Source organism: Musa acuminata, chromosome BXJ3-2, assembly GCF_036884655.1.
Source record: "Musa acuminata AAA Group cultivar baxijiao chromosome BXJ3-2, Cavendish_Baxijiao_AAA, whole genome shotgun sequence".
Lineage (NCBI taxonomy): Eukaryota > Viridiplantae > Streptophyta > Magnoliopsida > Zingiberales > Musaceae > Musa > Musa acuminata.
In genome coordinates this window covers 32597044-32614942 of record NC_088350.1, presented here as the reverse complement: position 1 = coordinate 32614942, position 17899 = coordinate 32597044, and the positions used below count along the sequence as shown (strand labels likewise).

The 17899-nt window shown below is 35.0% G+C and overlaps 1 protein-coding gene across 19 annotated transcripts in view; it reads left to right on the top strand.

Moving 5' to 3' along the window:
• LOC135584190 (uncharacterized) overlaps positions 1-17899 on the top strand; it is a 28131-nt gene that overhangs the window by 3832 nt on the left and 6400 nt on the right. For 6 of the 19 annotated variants that reach the window (XM_018822380.2, XM_065140384.1, XM_065140380.1 and 3 more), the window contains exons 3-18: positions 746-775; positions 861-915; positions 1035-1126; positions 1218-1273; positions 1382-1457; positions 1679-1745; positions 2322-2391; positions 4032-4098; positions 5029-5112; positions 5210-5251; positions 6716-6871; positions 10973-11050; positions 15085-15153; positions 15252-15317; positions 15414-15542; positions 17762-17818. In XM_018822380.2, coding sequence (XP_018677925.1) covers positions 746-775; positions 861-915; positions 1035-1126; positions 1218-1273; positions 1382-1457; positions 1679-1745; positions 2322-2391; positions 4032-4098; positions 5029-5112; positions 5210-5251; positions 6716-6871; positions 10973-11050; positions 15085-15153; positions 15252-15317; positions 15414-15542; positions 17762-17818 — 1194 coding nt within the window. Of the gene's footprint in view, positions 1-745; positions 776-860; positions 916-1034; positions 1127-1217; positions 1274-1381; positions 1458-1678; positions 1746-2321; positions 2392-4031; positions 4099-5028; positions 5113-5209; positions 5256-6715; positions 6872-10972; positions 11051-15084; positions 15154-15251; positions 15318-15413; positions 15543-17761; positions 17819-17899 lie in introns of all 19 variants that reach the window. The other 13 variants (XM_065140386.1, XM_065140388.1, XM_065140381.1 and 10 more) reach the window with 5 other exon arrangements.

Genomic DNA, 17899 nt, shown 5'->3' with positions numbered 1-17899 from the left:
GACAGATCTTGCAGAAGTATAGTTCAAAACTTTTTTTATTTCTATAGATGTTAATTTGGAAAAAAGAGAAGATAGCATAAATGTATGTTATTTGATTTTTCCCTCCCCTCCTAAGCAATAATGTGTTTTGTGCTTGATGAAACACACAGACCTTTTAAACATAATTTGATGCTTCATAGCCCCTGCACCTGTTTTATTTTGAAGTATATCAATTTAAAACTATGGTGGTTAATCATGATGGGAGATGTTACTTGCCCTTATTTGACATCAATTTCTTTTTAAATTTCCAAAAGTTAGTCATGGAATGATCACCTTTGATTGTTGGCTAATTTGAAGAGCCTTAGCTGTTGAAGGCAACTAGCTAAATTAGAATATAAAGGCAACATGTAGCCAATGCAGACAGGTATTCTGTTTTGTTTCATGAAGTATGACATGAAAGTCCAATTTTTTAAGAAATGAAGAGTCCAGGAAAGGTTAAAGATGAAGGAACTCCAAATTTGTATGATGCTTTATAAATTCAAAGCACAGAAACTATTTTCAATTTCTGCAATTTACAATATATTTGGATAAAAGATAATATATTATCTCTCTTTATTGTTGTCTGTAACTCTGTTACGGCTGCCTTAATTTTTTTGAATTCATTCATCTATATCACAAAAGACAGATATTGCATTGATGGCTTGGAATGCCATTTATCCATTGTTTTTAAACTGATTTATTTCTTCTGTCTTTTTTGATTTTGCAGCACTCACAAGATAGGCATCAAGTTGGAAATGTTTCGTCTCCTGATGTGCCACCATCAATGCCAAGTTCCATAACTAATTTGTGAGTCGCTTATTTGCCTAATTCTTCTTATCTAGGTTGAAACCTTTCCTGCGCTAGGTCTATCTTCAACGGATGCATCCAGAGAAACTGGTATGTGAATCTGTTTGACCACTATCTGAAGAGTTTTATCTTGAGCTTTTAGATAGTTCTTTGCGCCTTCTCTACAGTTAAGTCATATGATTATGATTTACTGTGGTTTGTCTTTCCAGGGAAAGATACCACTTTTGCTGTGTCCAAGCTCTGTGTCAGACTTTGTCTTCATGCCAGTGGTGTTATTGCGGCAAAGTTCAATTATCATCCGGTATTGTATTGGCATATCACCTGAAGTCTTTGATGTATATTCAAAAGACAATTCATTAGAACTATTTGTTGTTGTTATGGGTTCATTCTAGTTACTTGTAGATGCATTTCATAAGATCCCAAAGGCTAGCTGGCATGGAAAGGAAAGGTATTGACACATTCATGATACTTTCATGGAGTTTGATTGGGTTCATTAAGTTAGGTGGGATAACTAATTGTCTTTACATTTTATGTTCCTTCAAATGGTAAACATTAGACTATGGATGTTCCCTCCATCATCCTTGGATGTGGCTGAGGAAGTTCTTAACGCGGTGGCTGGTGTGGATGTTAAGGTTTGCTCCTCATGTTGTAGCTCTTTGCTTATGATATTGTTCTGTAATACATTTAATCAATGAAATAATATCAAACAGGATAAATTGTTTCAATTATGGTCCATCTTGTGGTCTTTCACCTTTTGAATCAGTGACATATCACACGGATAGGAATTCATAATTAACATTAGTTTTTATTCAAATAAGCAATAATTAACTCATTTAAGCACCATGTCTTCCAGGTTCAAAAGTTTGATCCATTAGTCCGACGTGCCCTTGCTGCTGCATCTGCTGTTCAAGATCTACGAGGTACATGTAAACAAGAGTTCCATTAAGAATATGGATTACATGTGCACAAGAGGTGTGGATTATGCCTTTACTATTGTTGCATTTGAAGCAAAATTTAAGCGTTGAATGAGAAATGCAATGATGTAATCATCTTTTTAGGTTACTTTTCTATACCACAGATTTGTCAAGCATGTTTGTCTCTTAACGAAAATGACATTTCTCAATCATGCATAGAAGATAAACTGAAAATGAAACTTCAATCTTCAAGTTACAAATTAGAATTGGTCCTTCGTTCTGTTGGATCCTTTTTTTAATTTCATTAATATTTTGGTGTTTGTTTCTTGACCCATTTCTTTTCATCAGAGAGCCTTTTTATAGAGTGTATCCTGGCATCATTTTATTTCTGTGGACATGATGCATAATCTTCAAAATTCATTATTATTATTTATTAGTATAATAATAATTATTTTTTTAAATAGCTTTTAAAGTCCTTCACATATAGGTACTGAAATTGTTGAATATAGCCTTAACTCTTCTTTTCTTGTTATGTTGCTCTCACATAACATTTTCTTTCTCAATACTAACTTGTCTTTTAAGAAGATCTATATGACAGGATGCCAAGCTATGTTGAATCAAAACTTCTACCTTTCCAACGAGAAGGAATTAGGTGCGAAGTGGCAAGTCTTTTTGTTGGGTTTTCAAAATAATGTATTTTTAATGAAATTATGTATCTGACGTAAGCGTGGTGCGTGCAGCATCTAGTTTGCGATTACCTTCCATCTGCGTATATACAACCATAGTAAAATGTAGATAGGTCTCTATTTCAATGCATACATACATCTATAGTAATAATGGATGGATCTGTTTGCTGGTAGCACATTTCTCCTGATGGACATCTAATAGGGTGACATTATTGAGTGAAAGTTCTATGTTTAAAATAACAATGTGAAGATGGCAATCATAGTGAAATTATTCCTTTCAGACCCCAACTCCTCTATCTAAATTTGATTATGTAAACCTGAAACTTCAAATTTATCAGCAACCATGTCTGGTCAACAGAATGGCATGTGCAGGCTTGTCCATGCCAAAACTTAATAAGTAGTTGTCTGTTGGTGCATAAAATAAAAAATTATCGGCACTAATTGTTGGGTCCACAAACTGGCATATCTGTTGCTCTGGGGAAATCCTCTCATATGGTGGCTACTTCTTGCCTCTTCTTTTTTTCTAGCTACTCTATGACATTTCTTAACTGTGGTAGAGGGAAATGATGAAGGGAACTTAGACTGCTGTAGGAGACACTAGGTGCTCGTGCCACATTGTAAATCCAAGAGAGAACTGTGTAGTTACCTTCTGTAAAGAGGAGCACTGAAGTTAATCGATCTGGTTCTCAACCAGAATGTCTGCAATAGAAGATCTAAGATAAAATACATTTTAGTTACAATTCCATAAAAACTGGTATAGTCCTATTGGTTTCACTTAACTCTGGTGTGGAGCAAAAATGGGAAAGAGTCATAAATTCTTTTTGTTTGGGTTTCTGCAGTTATATTTCTAGTTCATAAATTCTAACATTGAGATAAGTTCTTTTGCTTCACAAAATCTGCGTTTCGGATTTGTGAACTAAATTAACTAGAACAAATTGGTATATTAGATCAAATTAACTAGTAGCTTTAGGTGGCCGACTAATCTACATTTCTGATTTGTGAACTAAAAACCTTTTTCTTCATTTTGTGTTACTCGAAGCTTCTTTTCTCATGTGCATGATCCTAAAACATTCATGTTGTTACTTATTACTTATTAGTGATCAGTAAAATATTATTATTTGCTATCTTCATATCCACTCAATCGTCGAAGGTTTTTAGTATTTAAAAAGAGGTTTTTTAATATCTAGAGTAAGTTGTGGAACTTTTCTTGTTGTGTCTCTGGGATAATTACCAATGTGGAATGGTGTCCAATCCAAAACATTTTTTTCATAACTAAAGCAGTACAATTTTTAACATTCCTGAGGTTTTTGGGTGCCTAAATACAACTTTTTGACACCCCATCATAACCAAGATCGTAAGAGTATCTCGTGTCCAGCAAAATGATCCTGAACAGAATCTTGCATGACAAATTTCAAATGTAATAGAAGTTATTGGTGTTCTCTTTCATCCATACGATTTACTTTTGATAAATTCTACCGTAAATTCTGCTTGGAATTGTTTCACTGGAATATCTGAGGACTTCATTCATTGAAATGGACATTTCTTTTTAATTTCCTTTCAGAATTTTTCAGTGTAATCTAAACTGCAATTTATTTTTCTGCGTTAGATTCGTGCTGCAGCATGGTGGACGTGCTATTTTAGCTGATGAAATGGGTCTTGGAAAGACATTACAGGTATTGGATTTTGGGCCCAGATCTTGTATTGAGCTTTTAAGTTCTTCATTGCTTATATTATTCAAGTTGGATCATCTTATATATTTTTATTTATAGGATTGGTTTTGCATTTAGTTTCCCATCATTTAGTGTTGCCTATTCAGTTTTTATTGTCATAATTATTCTCTTAGCATTCTCATAGGCTATTTGTAAAACTTGCTGTTTGCTATTTAAACTTTAAGATTATCATACCAACCTTACGTTTTAGATAAATTCTGAAATTAGGTAGGATTTTACTGAAAAAACAATTCATACGATGACAAAAAGCATGAGAAAACCAAATGAGCAAGGCTACTTAGGATTTGGTAAATTTGCAAGTTCTTATGAGCTATGGCTTGGCTTAGAAGTTAAAACCTGAAAGTGTCTGCCACGGTAATGATGTATGACATTATATAAACCCTTCAGCAAGCAAGCAAGCAATCTGGATGAGCAAGAGTGCATAGGACTGGGAGGCACTAGAACAAGACACTCATATCATGCTAAAGTTGAACTTCTGGAGACCTATAAAGAAGATTGTTCAGATTGTAGATTATGCATCTTAATATATAAAATTACAGCATCCTAAAATGTAGATTTGGAGTCTCTCATGTGAGTTTTTTCTCATTCATCATTCTCCTATGACTTACAGTCTCTAATGATGAGAATACTTTCTGATTCAGCATTCTCCAACTCCTTTATGGTAACTTATGTTTATCTAGGGTTCATTTTCTTCTCTATTGCAGATTAGGTTGAAATTGTTTGACATAAAGCTCACACTAGCAAGTAATATTCGTTATTGTAGCATTGGTATTGTGACATTAACATGTTTTATTTTCGAGATGATAAATTTCATTGTGTACCAACTGGATATTCAACTTGTTGCTTACGAGAACTGGTTGATTTGTTCTACAGGCAATTGCTGTTGCTGCTTGCATTCCGGATGCATGGCCTGTTCTTGTTGTCACCCCGTCTTCCTTGCGTTTACAATGGGCTTCTGTGAATATTAGACCCTACTTCTCTTTGATTATTCATATCAAATCACTGTCTCTTAACATACTCTGTGCCCCTCGGTAATCATTAAATTTTTTTGCAGATGATTCAGCAGTGGCTTAATATATCTTCTGCAGATATTCTGGTATGTAATAAAAGCTTTTGTCTTTGATCTTGAATTAGAAGTCCTTTTTTTTTGTTTTAACTCGAAATTTACTTCATTTGTATTTGATTTTTCTCCTCAATTGAATGTTATGTCTTAGTCATTGGAATCTAAAATTGGACTTCTCATGAAAGCTTATCCTTGTGTTGGATTCATGTTAGATGCTCTTATTTTGAAAGTAGTTTAATTTCTTATCATTTTTTCTTTGCAATTGTTCTTATGAGGTGCTTCACTTATAATTAATGTCCTAGTCCTATTGTAAAAACAGGATGTTATACGTTTTCTCTTTGCTTTTGTTTATGATTGGTGCCTTTTTTAAGGTGGTTACATTGAATCCTAGGCTTCATGGGTTTCAATCATCGGGCTAGCCTTTTTCTGAAGGGTCGGGGTTGCTTATATTTGGTCCTACACCTGACCTTGCTGTGGTGGAATTCTCATGCCAGGATGCCCCTCTTTTGTCATGAATTAGAAACTTACATATCCTTTTCAGTTTTCTCTTCTTCCAATATAGTCACACAGTAGTGTCATTAGGGGCATTTCCTATAATGACTTGCTGAGAATATATTGACAATATGTTGTACACAGTGCACTGTGGTTCCTGATTGTCAAGTATATTCTTTTCTTTCCAAAAGTTTAAAAATGAAAAAGGTAAACACACAAGGAAATATTTTTGCAGTTTCTTCATTTTCTGATTGTTTTATTCCTAAGAAAATTGTGCACAATATTGTATTGATAGAAATTATTTGACTTAATTTTGATTTATTACCTACAAAGAGAGGGGTTAAGGAAATTGTGGCACAATTTGTAAACTTATTTTATTTTCGAGTCTCCATTTGTCAGCTCAGACAATTTAATGAATTTTCTATTAAATGAATAAATGCTTAGAAAGTGAATAAAACTACCATATCACCGTTTGTACATCTAGGGTTAGTGTTATACCTTAGCCTTTTCGAGATCAACATTGGTGGGAACCTTGTGAACTTTTCACCTTTTTGATGGTGGTAGCGACATATGATAATTGTATTAATCTGGTGGAATATGAATTTTCAAATGGATATCGTACCTAAATTGAAGTTCTTAATTTAGTTAAAATCTTTAGCTAGTATTGTGTAGAGACTGTAGTGTTCATAAAAACCCAGTTTGTTTATATGCTGCTATTGCAAAATGGTTCTTTTATATCTTTGGTGGCTTCTTGATTCTGGACATGTAAAGATGGTCTTATTTTTGTTTATATTTGAACTTTTGATTTTATTTAATTCAATATAACACTTTCTACATTTTCCTTGTTTGGGACTGGTAGGTTTATAATGCATCTTGAAGTGGAAAATCTGAGTTCGTGCTAGAACTAAGGACACTGATCAAACAACATGAACTATCCTATCAAGTGTGAACATTAGTTATCCTTGTTGTTGAATACCTATTGATCGTGTTTGATTGTCTTTGAAGGTAGTTCTATCTCAACGTGGAGGGGCTAACAAGGCTGGATTCAAGATAGTGTCCTCGAATTTGAAGTCAAATATCCATTTAGATGGCGTTTTCAACATAATTTCTTATGATGTTGTTCCTAAGATACAAGATATACTTCTGGCTTCTGAGTTTAAGGTAGTCGAAACATTTTTTTCTTAATGTCTGTCTCATTTCAATATCTTATTTTCTTTATTTGTATTATCATTCGTTTTATCGATAAAATAGGTTGCCCCGAGAGACCCTCTTCGGCGGTCCAAGTACCCTGATTCAAATTGAATTAACAAAGCATTTTTTTTAATTTTAGACTTGACAAATGATAAGAAAGGAGGTTTTGAAAGGTTGTAGTCCTTTATTTAAATAATTTTCACTTGCTTATATGCTGAACACATTCAGTTTTTGAAACATGGGGAATTTTATGTTTGAAATAATTGGAATTATTTGGTTTCTAGGGTTTTAAATATGCCACAAACATTTTTAATCTTAGAAAGAAAATTGCTGTTTGTAATGGTACATTTCTAAGCACCACATTGGAAGAAATTTACACTTCTTTTCCCAACTATAATGTACATAATATTTTTTTTTTAAAATATTTTATGTTTTTAAGTAATGATTTAATTTGACCAGCATTATACTGTTATTTTTTTGAGAATATTTAATTTGTTTTATGTTGGTCATAGGCTCAATCATGTGTTGGAGGTTTCGAGTAGGTGGCAGCAGCCAAGTTGGCATCTACAATAGTTGTATTCGTAGAGGTGGAGATGGAGAAATGTGGGAGGGGAGCACTGGAAAGTAGGTTGGTCCATTTTGGGTCCACATGACTACCACCGGGAGAACCAAAGAAGAAAATAGAATAGAGTGAGAATGGCACAAAAGCATTGGGTTCTAAAATCTCAATTCATAATACTTACAGGACTTGGATTTTATTTCAGTGGCCTGATCAAATGATTGGTAGAGATTAGGCTTAACTGTAGGCTAAGATGAACGGGATTGAAACAACAAAAATGAACTAGGCCTGTTCGACTTGTTAATCCATAAAAAAAAGTAGATTGTTTGGGCTTGACTCATGCTTCACAAACAAGTTGAGCTTGATCTGTTTCCAAACATTGATCTAAACTTACAACCCTGTTTAAAGATTATCATAATAAGCTTTCATCTTTAACTGCTGTTCCAAGGCCTTCAATTAAAAAAATTATTCTAGTTTTGGAAGATGTGAGTAACTCCAATCGCTATGTTAAGATAGTTGTAAGTCGACTCAATCATACCACCCATTAAAAAAACACGGTATATGGAGTTATGGAGTATGGACATAACTGCGGTCTGGATGATTTCCATTTTGAAATTTCTGGAGCTTGGAACTCAGTAAGGGAAGCTCCAATTCTTTGCCAAACATCCAATTAACCTAATTTATCACCCAATATAACATTAACTATAATGCTAATGCTATCACAATCGTGGTTTGATCAATTTTGCTTCACATTAAACCAAGAAATTGAAAAGAAAGAAATTGTAACATTATGAGTAAAGGAAGTCCATGAAATGATTGTTACACATAATGCAGTCCCAGAACTGGTGAATCCAAACATGAAATTTTTTGTAATGAGAAGAATGGCTGTGAATGGAGAAGGTAATGGGAGAGAAGGGAAAAAATAAAAAGAAACGAGAAGGTAAAAAGGGTGATGGGAGTTCTTAATTTACCAGCACTGTACACTCACACAGTCATCCTGAACATGTATGGTTGTATACATGGTGCAGACTATTTTCAAACTAAAATTTGTAATGACATTTACGATTCAGGAGTAGAGGCATTACTTAGCCCACTTGGAATGAACAATCTTCGTCGTGTGTGCTCACTTGAATGGGGCCCCTGTAATTTTTTGTAATGAGAAGAATGGCTGTGAATGGAGAAGGTAATGGGAGAGAAGGGAAAAAATAAAAAGAAAAGAGAAGGTAAAAAGGGTGATGGGGTTCTTAATTTACCAGCTCTGTACGCTCACACAGTCATCCTGAACATGTATGGTTGGATACATGGTGCAGACTGTGGCACCTAGCTATTCCGTTAGGGCATCAAATAGTACATCAACACTGATCTTGTGCACTTTCATGTTATACTTACTGTGGTTATCACAGGGAAAAGTAGAGTAACTTTAAGTTTTTGAACAAAACTAGTTTCAAACAACATATGGCATGTGCTGTGGTATACAGCAAGGTACAAGAAGATGTTTTACTGTATGAGGCATGTACTGGCTTGATAGGAGCATGATCTATCCAGAAAAATAACTTCCATAATGATTAAACCTTAACTTGGTGCTGCATCTTGCATTCTTTTCGGCACAACGATGGAAACATTTATGTTCTTCAGAGTCTTGGTGACTCAGTAGTCAATAGTATGTAATTTTGTTCCCCTAAAATGTGTCTTGGATAATCTCTCGGCAACCTGACCGGCTTTGCCAAGGTGCTGGCTCAAATGTGTTTTGTGTATCTTTTGGTTCAACTAAGAAACAAAATAGTGCCTATTCTTTGTAATTTAATAGATTTGACTGTCAAATTAGTTTAGAAATTATTTATGTCAAATGCGTTGATAAGACAAGCCAACATTTTTGCATGCAATTGGTTCAGTCGATGTGCTTAACAGAGCTCCATCTGTATTTGGATCAGTTGCAATTTACTGATTATGCATTTGAAAGAAAATATCTAAGGAGAACTCAGTCAACTTTTTCAGGGTTAGAGCATTTATTTGTGTCTTTCTTGTGCCACAAACTGGTGAAGTCATTATGTTACTTTCTTTTTTTCATCTGACATCTCATAGTTTGTTTTCTTTTTCTATTAAATCTTGATAACCCACAAAGTTGGATGGTTTTAGGTTTGAAGGCCACTAGTTATGCCTTTGAAAGGAAAGAAAAAGGAAGCTCATTGAGAGTATTGGCGTTTCCAAGATTAGAACAATACTGTTAATCGAGATGACAACAAGACAGCGATTTCAATAGGCGCTCGTGCGAGGCGAGGCCGGAGCGCCTCGCTTCATGTCCACGTGCCTCGCTTCAAAGAGGCGCTGCCTAGGCGCCTGCTCGAGCCCCGGCGTCGGGCGCATTGAGCGAGCGCCAGGGTTAAACCAGGCGACCGAACCAGTGTTTTACGTCTGGTTCAGTCTCCGGTGCGTTAGTTGGTTCAATCGAACCAACTAAATCACCAATATCAGGCTCCCTCTCGCAATTTCCCCGACTTCCCCAACCCTAACACTCGCGATTTTGCCGCTGAGATTTCTTCTCTGATGTCGCTGCTCTCTGCTACCGCTGCCACAATCGTTGCTCGTCGACTTCTCACCGTTGCCATAATCGTCGCTTGCCGCTATTGTCGTCGCTCGCGCTGTCGCTCGTCGTTGCCGCTCGCAGCTCCCGCTCTCGCTCGTTGCTCCCGCTCCAACGACCACTGTCGCCTGCTACCGTTGTCGTTGTCTCATCAGCCTCGGTCTTCTCACACTCTTCTCACTATACTGTTAACAGTATATTAATAGTATACTACTAATCATATACTAATAATAATAATTTTATTTATTTGATTAATAATATATTATTTTGATTTTAATACTATTAGTTTTTATTTATTTAAAATTATTGTTAGGTTTCAGAATAAATGGCAAGTGTACAAAGCAACTCAATAGATTTGATGTAAAATTTTATTGTTTTGATTTTTGAGACTTTTTATTAATATGACATTTTGATTTTGTACCCGATTTTCTTAATTTAATAACATATTTTTTTATTTAAATAATTATATTAATTATATTATATATTTTTATATTTTAGCGTCTTGCTTCGTTCGGGCGAGCGCCTGTGCAAGCGTCTAGCGCCTCGGGCGTTTTTCGACCTTGGCGCCTAGCGCTTTTTAAATCACTACAACAAAAACACTTTATATGGTTTTGTTAATGCAAGTAAACTGACGCCGAGCATGTTGATTTGAAACTTTTACCTAAGATTTTCATCCGTATTTTTTTTTTCTTTTGGTATTAAGATTTTTGCACCATTGTAAACCAGATGGTTAAAAAAATAAATTTGACATTCATTTTGTTTGCTGCAATTGTGATCTTCTTCCTCTTCTTTTTTTAATATAAGAAATTCATGCACTATTCTGGTTTTCAATTGTAGCAGATATATTCATCTAGTGTCCTCGTATCTTATATTTTTTCATAGAATCCTTGGAATGTCTTCTGTGGTTTTAGTTCTGATTGTACCTGCTCAGATTGTCATTGCAGATGAATCACATTTTATGAAGAATGCTCAGGCTAAGCGAACAAATGCTTGTCTTCCAGTTCTTCAGGTCTGACATAGAATAACAGCCTTTAGTATGAGTGTGAACTATTTTTTAATCTTAAAATCATTTTTTGTTCTTTCCATTGCCGATGAAATGTGATAGAATTTATGATGCTTGATGTCAAAAATTGGTCTCTATGATAAGGAAGCTCTCCTATAGCTGTATTGATCATATTACCAACAAAATGAAGAGAACATGGTTTTCATGTTATTCATGCATATTTCGTATATACACTTGTTGTTATGCATTGAAGTATTTACTATTGTAAGGAACTATGGATGCAAATAACATAACATAGTTTATAATTTATATAACACTTTATAACCAGAGTTCCTTTTTGATGTCCATATATTATACTTTGTATGGGCGCATTTTACTCCAAATTGGCATTTAAATTCTATCATCAATATTTCCAACTCGTGGATGTGTATCAGACGCAATTTATGCAGCTTCACATGGAAGTATGGAAGTATCAAATAACATTATTTTATACTTCTTTAGTCAAACTAATTTATTGTCACCTTCGACATATTATCAATGTTAATGGAATACCAAATGGCCCAATATGCATTTAGATCAATTTTATCAAATAATTTAAGAAAATACTTAGTGCTTTCTCAGACTTAAAACTAAATTAGGAAAGTTCATGGTGTTCCTGCTTAATCAAATTTGTCACCCAGTAACTGATGTTTATTATTAGATTAGTGTCAAAGCTTTAAGAAATGGTAATGCAAGAAAAATTTCAGCTTCCTTCCAGTACATGATAACCTAAATGGAGTCTGAAACTTATCTAAAATTGTTTTGCATTCATGGTGTTCCTGCTCAGACTTTGTCACCCAAGTTTACTCATTTGACTTGAGATCAGTGATAAAACTTAAGAAATGGGAAAACAAGATGTTTAGAGCTCCTTCCAGGACACAAGTGGACCTATCTGAAATGGAGTAGTTAAACCTACGATGTGATAACAAATGTTCGATTTTATTTCTCTTTTACAGAGATCTATAGAAAATGAAACAGGCCAATTTGTATATTTTCAAGCTAATTTGAAAACATGTCAAAATTAAAAATTCCAGTATTTTATAGTATAATCCCCATGAAATTTATGGTTACCCAAGTCCTGAATAAATAACATGATATGTAATATTAAATTGAGCATGTTTTATGGTTATTATGAGGTTCATATCGATTGTGATTCATTTAAAATCTTGGTTCAATGCTGACACTGGTTGACGTGAGGACCAGTAAGTAGTACCAATATGGATTGCAATATTGACACTTCGAATGAGTCACTACTGACTGGATTAGTGAGAAGGACACTTGGTAGGAGTCACTACTGATTGGAATAGCGAGAAAGAGAGAGAAATGGAGGAGGAGAAGGAGACCCAAGGCTGAGTAGGAGATAATGAAGATGAATAGGAGGTTATGATGTCTATCAAATGAGGAAGTAAAAGCAGAGGAGGATGAGCATGAAGAGGAGATGGTGACATGTACTGGAGGAGGCATCAACTGTGGCCTGAGGAGGACAAGTGGAAGATGAGGATGAGATAGTGACGTGTGCTGAAGGAGGTGCCAGCAGTGGCATGAGGACGCAACATTATTAATTGAAGGAGGTGGATTTTTATGTGGTTGCGGCAACCGAGAGTCAAATAGCTGTTGAAGAGGAGGAAAGAAAGGGGAGGCAGACATGCAACAAATTTTTTCAGCAGTCTCAACAGCTGTCAACAACTTCCAACATGCGGTGTTCATTTTTTTATTGGAGCATCCAGTTGATTTTATAAGGTGAATTGGACCATTACACATAGAAGATAACAAGGTCTGTAATATCGTGTCGTATCGGTGTTTCGAGACTGGCTCGGTACGTATGGTATGGTGTACCGAGCGGTATGCCAAGGCATACTGAGCGGTACGCCAGGGCATACCTAGCGGTACACCTAATTTATGGTGTAAAACCCTCCGAAAATACCTAAAATAAAAAAAATTAGAATGGGGTTTTTAAGTTAGAAATAAATATAGTAATAGTATAAGTTTAGCAAAATCAATGTAAATTAGGTAAGAATAGTATCACATATCTTTTTCGGGCTTTGAAGAAGTTTTGTTCAAGGTTTGTATTTCAGTCCGTTTTGAATTGTCTTTCTGTAAATATTGAAATATCTATAAAAAATCATTTGAATTTTTGGACTATTTTGTTACTATATAAACTCTTAAATTCAAAAGAATTAAATAATCACATATGTAGATATACCTGATTGTTGATTCTACCACCAAAACGAACGACGGACCTCCACGGGTGGTGGATCGGTGTCCTCGATCCTATACATCTACATATTAATATGATATGTTTGTTGGACCCAATCATGAAATTGATCTCATGACATAGTGTATTGATACACTGTATATCATTGATGCATCAATGTGGTGTTGATCGTAGGTTGATCGTCATGAATCATATTTGTCTGAGGTAGCTCTTGAGGCATATATTGGTGAATGTCAGAACTTCTACTTTCGCTACTGATCTACTGAGGTATATATTGTTCAGAGAAGCATGACCAACTATCACCATACTGTTGTTGCCCGTATGATTCTCCATAATATGATGACCGTGAATACGATGAGTTTTTTTTTGTGTCTATACGATGGCTACTGATCTTTTATTTTCTTCCTCTTAATCTTCCCAAATTAGCCTCGATTGAATTAACAAATCGTTGTTTTGTAGAGTTTAGGAGAGAAAAAAGAGTTTGAGATAGTTTAAGAGAGCATGAGAATCTAATGAAGTGAAATAGGGAAGAAGGGTTTAAATACTATGAGAAAGGGCTCCTACGGTCAATTTGATCGTTGGAGCACTATAGCATTGTTACAGTGCGGTAACGGTCGATTTCGACCGCTACCTAGTTGTGCCGGGCGGTAGCGGTCGAAAATTCGATTGTTACCGCTCGATATTACCTCGTATCGTCCGATACGGGGCGCTTTTAACCGTTTCGCCCGATTGCGGGCGGTTCGCGTATCGGTATGTCGTCGGACTGGTACGTACCGCTCGTACCGGGCGGTATCATTCGGTATTGCCTACCTTGGAATATAACTCTTCTAAGTGTCCTGCTGTCTTTGTACTTCCTAATGTCGCCATGATCCTTGGTGTCCTATCTCAGAAATCTAAATCCAGTTCTGTGCTGAAGTTCACATGCTGACTTGTTCTTTAGCGGGCTTCCCCTGTAACTTAAGATTGGTTAATCATGTGCAAATGTCATTCATATGGAACCTTGCCCTTATTTTTCCTTTAAAGCTCTCCTTTAGTTCCTACCACTACCAAGGTTTGCAGTTATAGCCAGATTTATCAACTGAAAATTTCTTCAGCACTTTAGTCACTTCCCATCCATGCTAACTGGCTTCAGTGACACCATTGATATGTTTGATTGACCTTAAAAACTGTCAAATCCATCTCTGGGAATGGCTTTGATGTATTCATTTTCTCGTAATATTTTTATCTTATGAATTACATCAAATTTTATTGTGATAGGGTCAATACAAAAAAGTGGTTGGCTATTTTATCTATTGTTGTTTCTTCTTTTTTGATTTCTAATTTTGTAGTTGTTAAACATTTTTTTTGTACATTGAACATTGTGAAATTCCTTTTATAAGTAATGACACTAGTCTGTCAAAATTTTATTGACCCATGGTTCGTCTTACCGGTCTTTACCAGTGTACCGATCGACCATTGGTATGGTACTTATTGACATTCCGACAAATGGTATGATTGGGTTGTATTGACAAACTAGTATGTACCATCAATATCGGTCCCCTATCGGATTGGTACATATTGCTTATATCTGACGGTATGTTACGGAACTATGAACCTTGTATCGGCCTTCTAGCTTTGCTGTGTACAAATTGCTAAATAAGGAAATATTTCTTTAGGCATTGCACATTGTTAAGTAAAACTGCTTTTAACAGCTCTTTTTCTTTGGTCATCAAACCATACCTGCTTCTTGGTTACAAATGGGAAGTTGCACTTTTATTTCATAAGCATTACTAATTTAATATTTCAGAAAGCTCAATACGCAATTCTTCTGAGTGGAACTCCTGCTCTATCCAGACCTATCGAGTTGTTCAAGCAGGTGCAGCTTTACCCAACTAATGGATTTTGCGTCTTGCTTTTATCCCCTAGTTTATGGTGCATTAACAATGTTTTAGTCTGATTTCTGTTTTCTTCCAGCTCGAGGCCTTGTATCCTGGTGTTTACAGAAATGTTCACGAGTATGGGAATCGTTACTGCAGGGGTGTAAGATTAGCTTAACTTTCTTTTTCAAATCATATGTCATCAAATGCTGTTGTCTATTTGATCGGGAGGGCTAACTTGTAAAATTTATCTTTATAGGGTTACTTCGGATTGTATCAAGGTGCAAGCAACCATGAAGAGCTACATTGTCTAATGAAAGCAACTGTCATGATTCGCAGATTAAAAAACGATGTCCTCTCACAGCTGCCAGTGAAGCGTAGGCAACAAGTAAAATTCTCCATGCCAAATACACCGATTATATGATGCCAAGCTATTATCGATTAAGTTTTACACAAATCAGCCTGAATCCTTCTTTGTTTTGTTAGCGCTGTTGGTAGTTACAGTGTTGCCAAGGATCAAGTTCCTTTCTGAGATTCCATAAAGAAAAATTCTACACTGTTATAACGATTGTTGGAGTCGCATCATAAATTGGTGGACCATAGGTTGGATCTGATTATGAATCAAATAGTGTTTCAAAAGATCTTTCTAAGTTTTTTAAACCTTAAACATTTGAAAAATGATGAAGACAATCTGAAAATATGAATTCCAACCTAAAGTTTGTTTTTATAACCTTATGCTTGTGTGTTTTTGAAGAATAAACATGAGTCATTAAATGAGCCAGTATAATGCCCTTCTTTTGGCATAGTTTTGGAAACTATTTTCAATGTAGAATTTAAATTTATTTGCAAAGGTTATAAATTTTAGTCTTCGCTACACCTATGATAAATGAGTTGTTATACAAAGACATATACCCACTCAGACCCATACCGGTATGGGCTAGGATTGGTACGGGTCTGTGTCCAAGATTGATTTCCTTCCGGAGCTGCTACCAATGAATGATGTGAGTTGACACTGGGTGAATCCAAATCCTTGATTTAATGAAATTGTTTATGGATATGGTGTGTCTATAAGACCCATGCATAAAACTGATTCCCTGCATTTGACACTGGTGTATAGTGTGAGGGGCCTTTTTATAACCTCCCATAGAAGACGTAATGGTTAGTTGGACAACCGTACCCCCAACTAATCTTACTGACTGGTATAGACCTAAACTGACTGGTATAACATTCCAAACGGTACCTATCATCCCGGTCATGTACCGGCCGATTTTGGTTGCTTCGCTTATGGTCTTCCATTGGTTAAATATTGCCCGTACTGAGTGGTATAGCAAACCTTGCTTATAGTGTACAACATTATCAACATCTTTTGATGTCTAATGAACTTATTGTCATAATAATTTTTTCTGAAACATAAGAGTTATTTAGAGAATGACAAAACACAAGAATGAATTCTAATATAAGATCCTCAAGTAAGATCTTGCCATTTAAGCTGTAATTTCACCCTTAATATATACCTATTTGTTATAATCCTATTATAGAATTGATATCCTATTATAAAACCAAGATTATTGATTCGTAAGATCTTTGGTAATAGCAAAATAATCACTACGGAACTTAATTTGCAAAAATGTTACTTCATTCTTTGCTTTGTTCGTGCTCTTATGGTTTTCTTTTCAAATTACGGTGCACTAGATTGCATTTGGCTGTTAAAAAATTGCACAACCTGTTAAACTGCTGCATCATCAGGACAGATTTTAAACAGGCTCACTAAATCGTTGAAATGTTTTCTTTTCATACACTGCCATGTCATATGCCATCTGGGCCTTCTTAATTATATGTCTTAATGTGAAACATGCAAACTTTTTCCAAAGAGGATAGGGCTTGGTGTGAAAATAATTGACATTTTGTATTTGTGGATAACAGACTTCATGAAAGTGAAAAAATTGGCCTCAAAGGCATATTTATGTTTAACCTTTTTTTTGACTAAATTCCTTCTTGAATTAAGAGAAGCATGGAAGTGTTCCTCAATTGTGGTTCTGAGCTGTTACATAATCTATTACATGAAAAAGGCTTATGAAAACAAAGGGATTGTATCATCGTTTTACTTGAGCAATATGTTCTTTTGGTTTGCTGAAAGAAAGAAAAAAAAAAGTCAAATGTCGTAAGGGTATTTATAATATTGTATAAAACTGATATATGGCTTCCTCATCTTTTTGTCCAAAAATAAAAAAAGATCATTAAAAATCCATAATACTCTGCAGATCATGCTAGGATGTTTTGGGCAACGATGTTGCTTGGAATCATATTATACTAATGGTTTATGTGGAAGTTCTCTTAATTGATTTTCCTTTAATTTTATTTTTGGTTTTAGTTCATCCCTTTTTGTCCACAAATGACGTCATTTCTTATTTTATCTTTTCTAATAACCCTATGCATTTGTCTCAAGATATTTTTAATATGAAATATTCTGTTGGAATTTTTATATTTTGGCTATTCTTTAATCTTTTAATATATAGTTTTATTCGTGCTAATCATAACTTTTGTAAATTTCCTTCTTCATTCGGTTCATAGGAATTTGGTCTCATAATTGGTTGCCACTATTTTCAGGTCTTCCTAGATTTGAATGAGAAAGATATGAAACAAATTAGAATTCTGTTTCGTGAGGTAATCCTGATACCTATCCGCTGATCTTTCATGTTCTGATACCTGAAATAGTCATTTCTAGTCCTATATTAGTATTTGAAC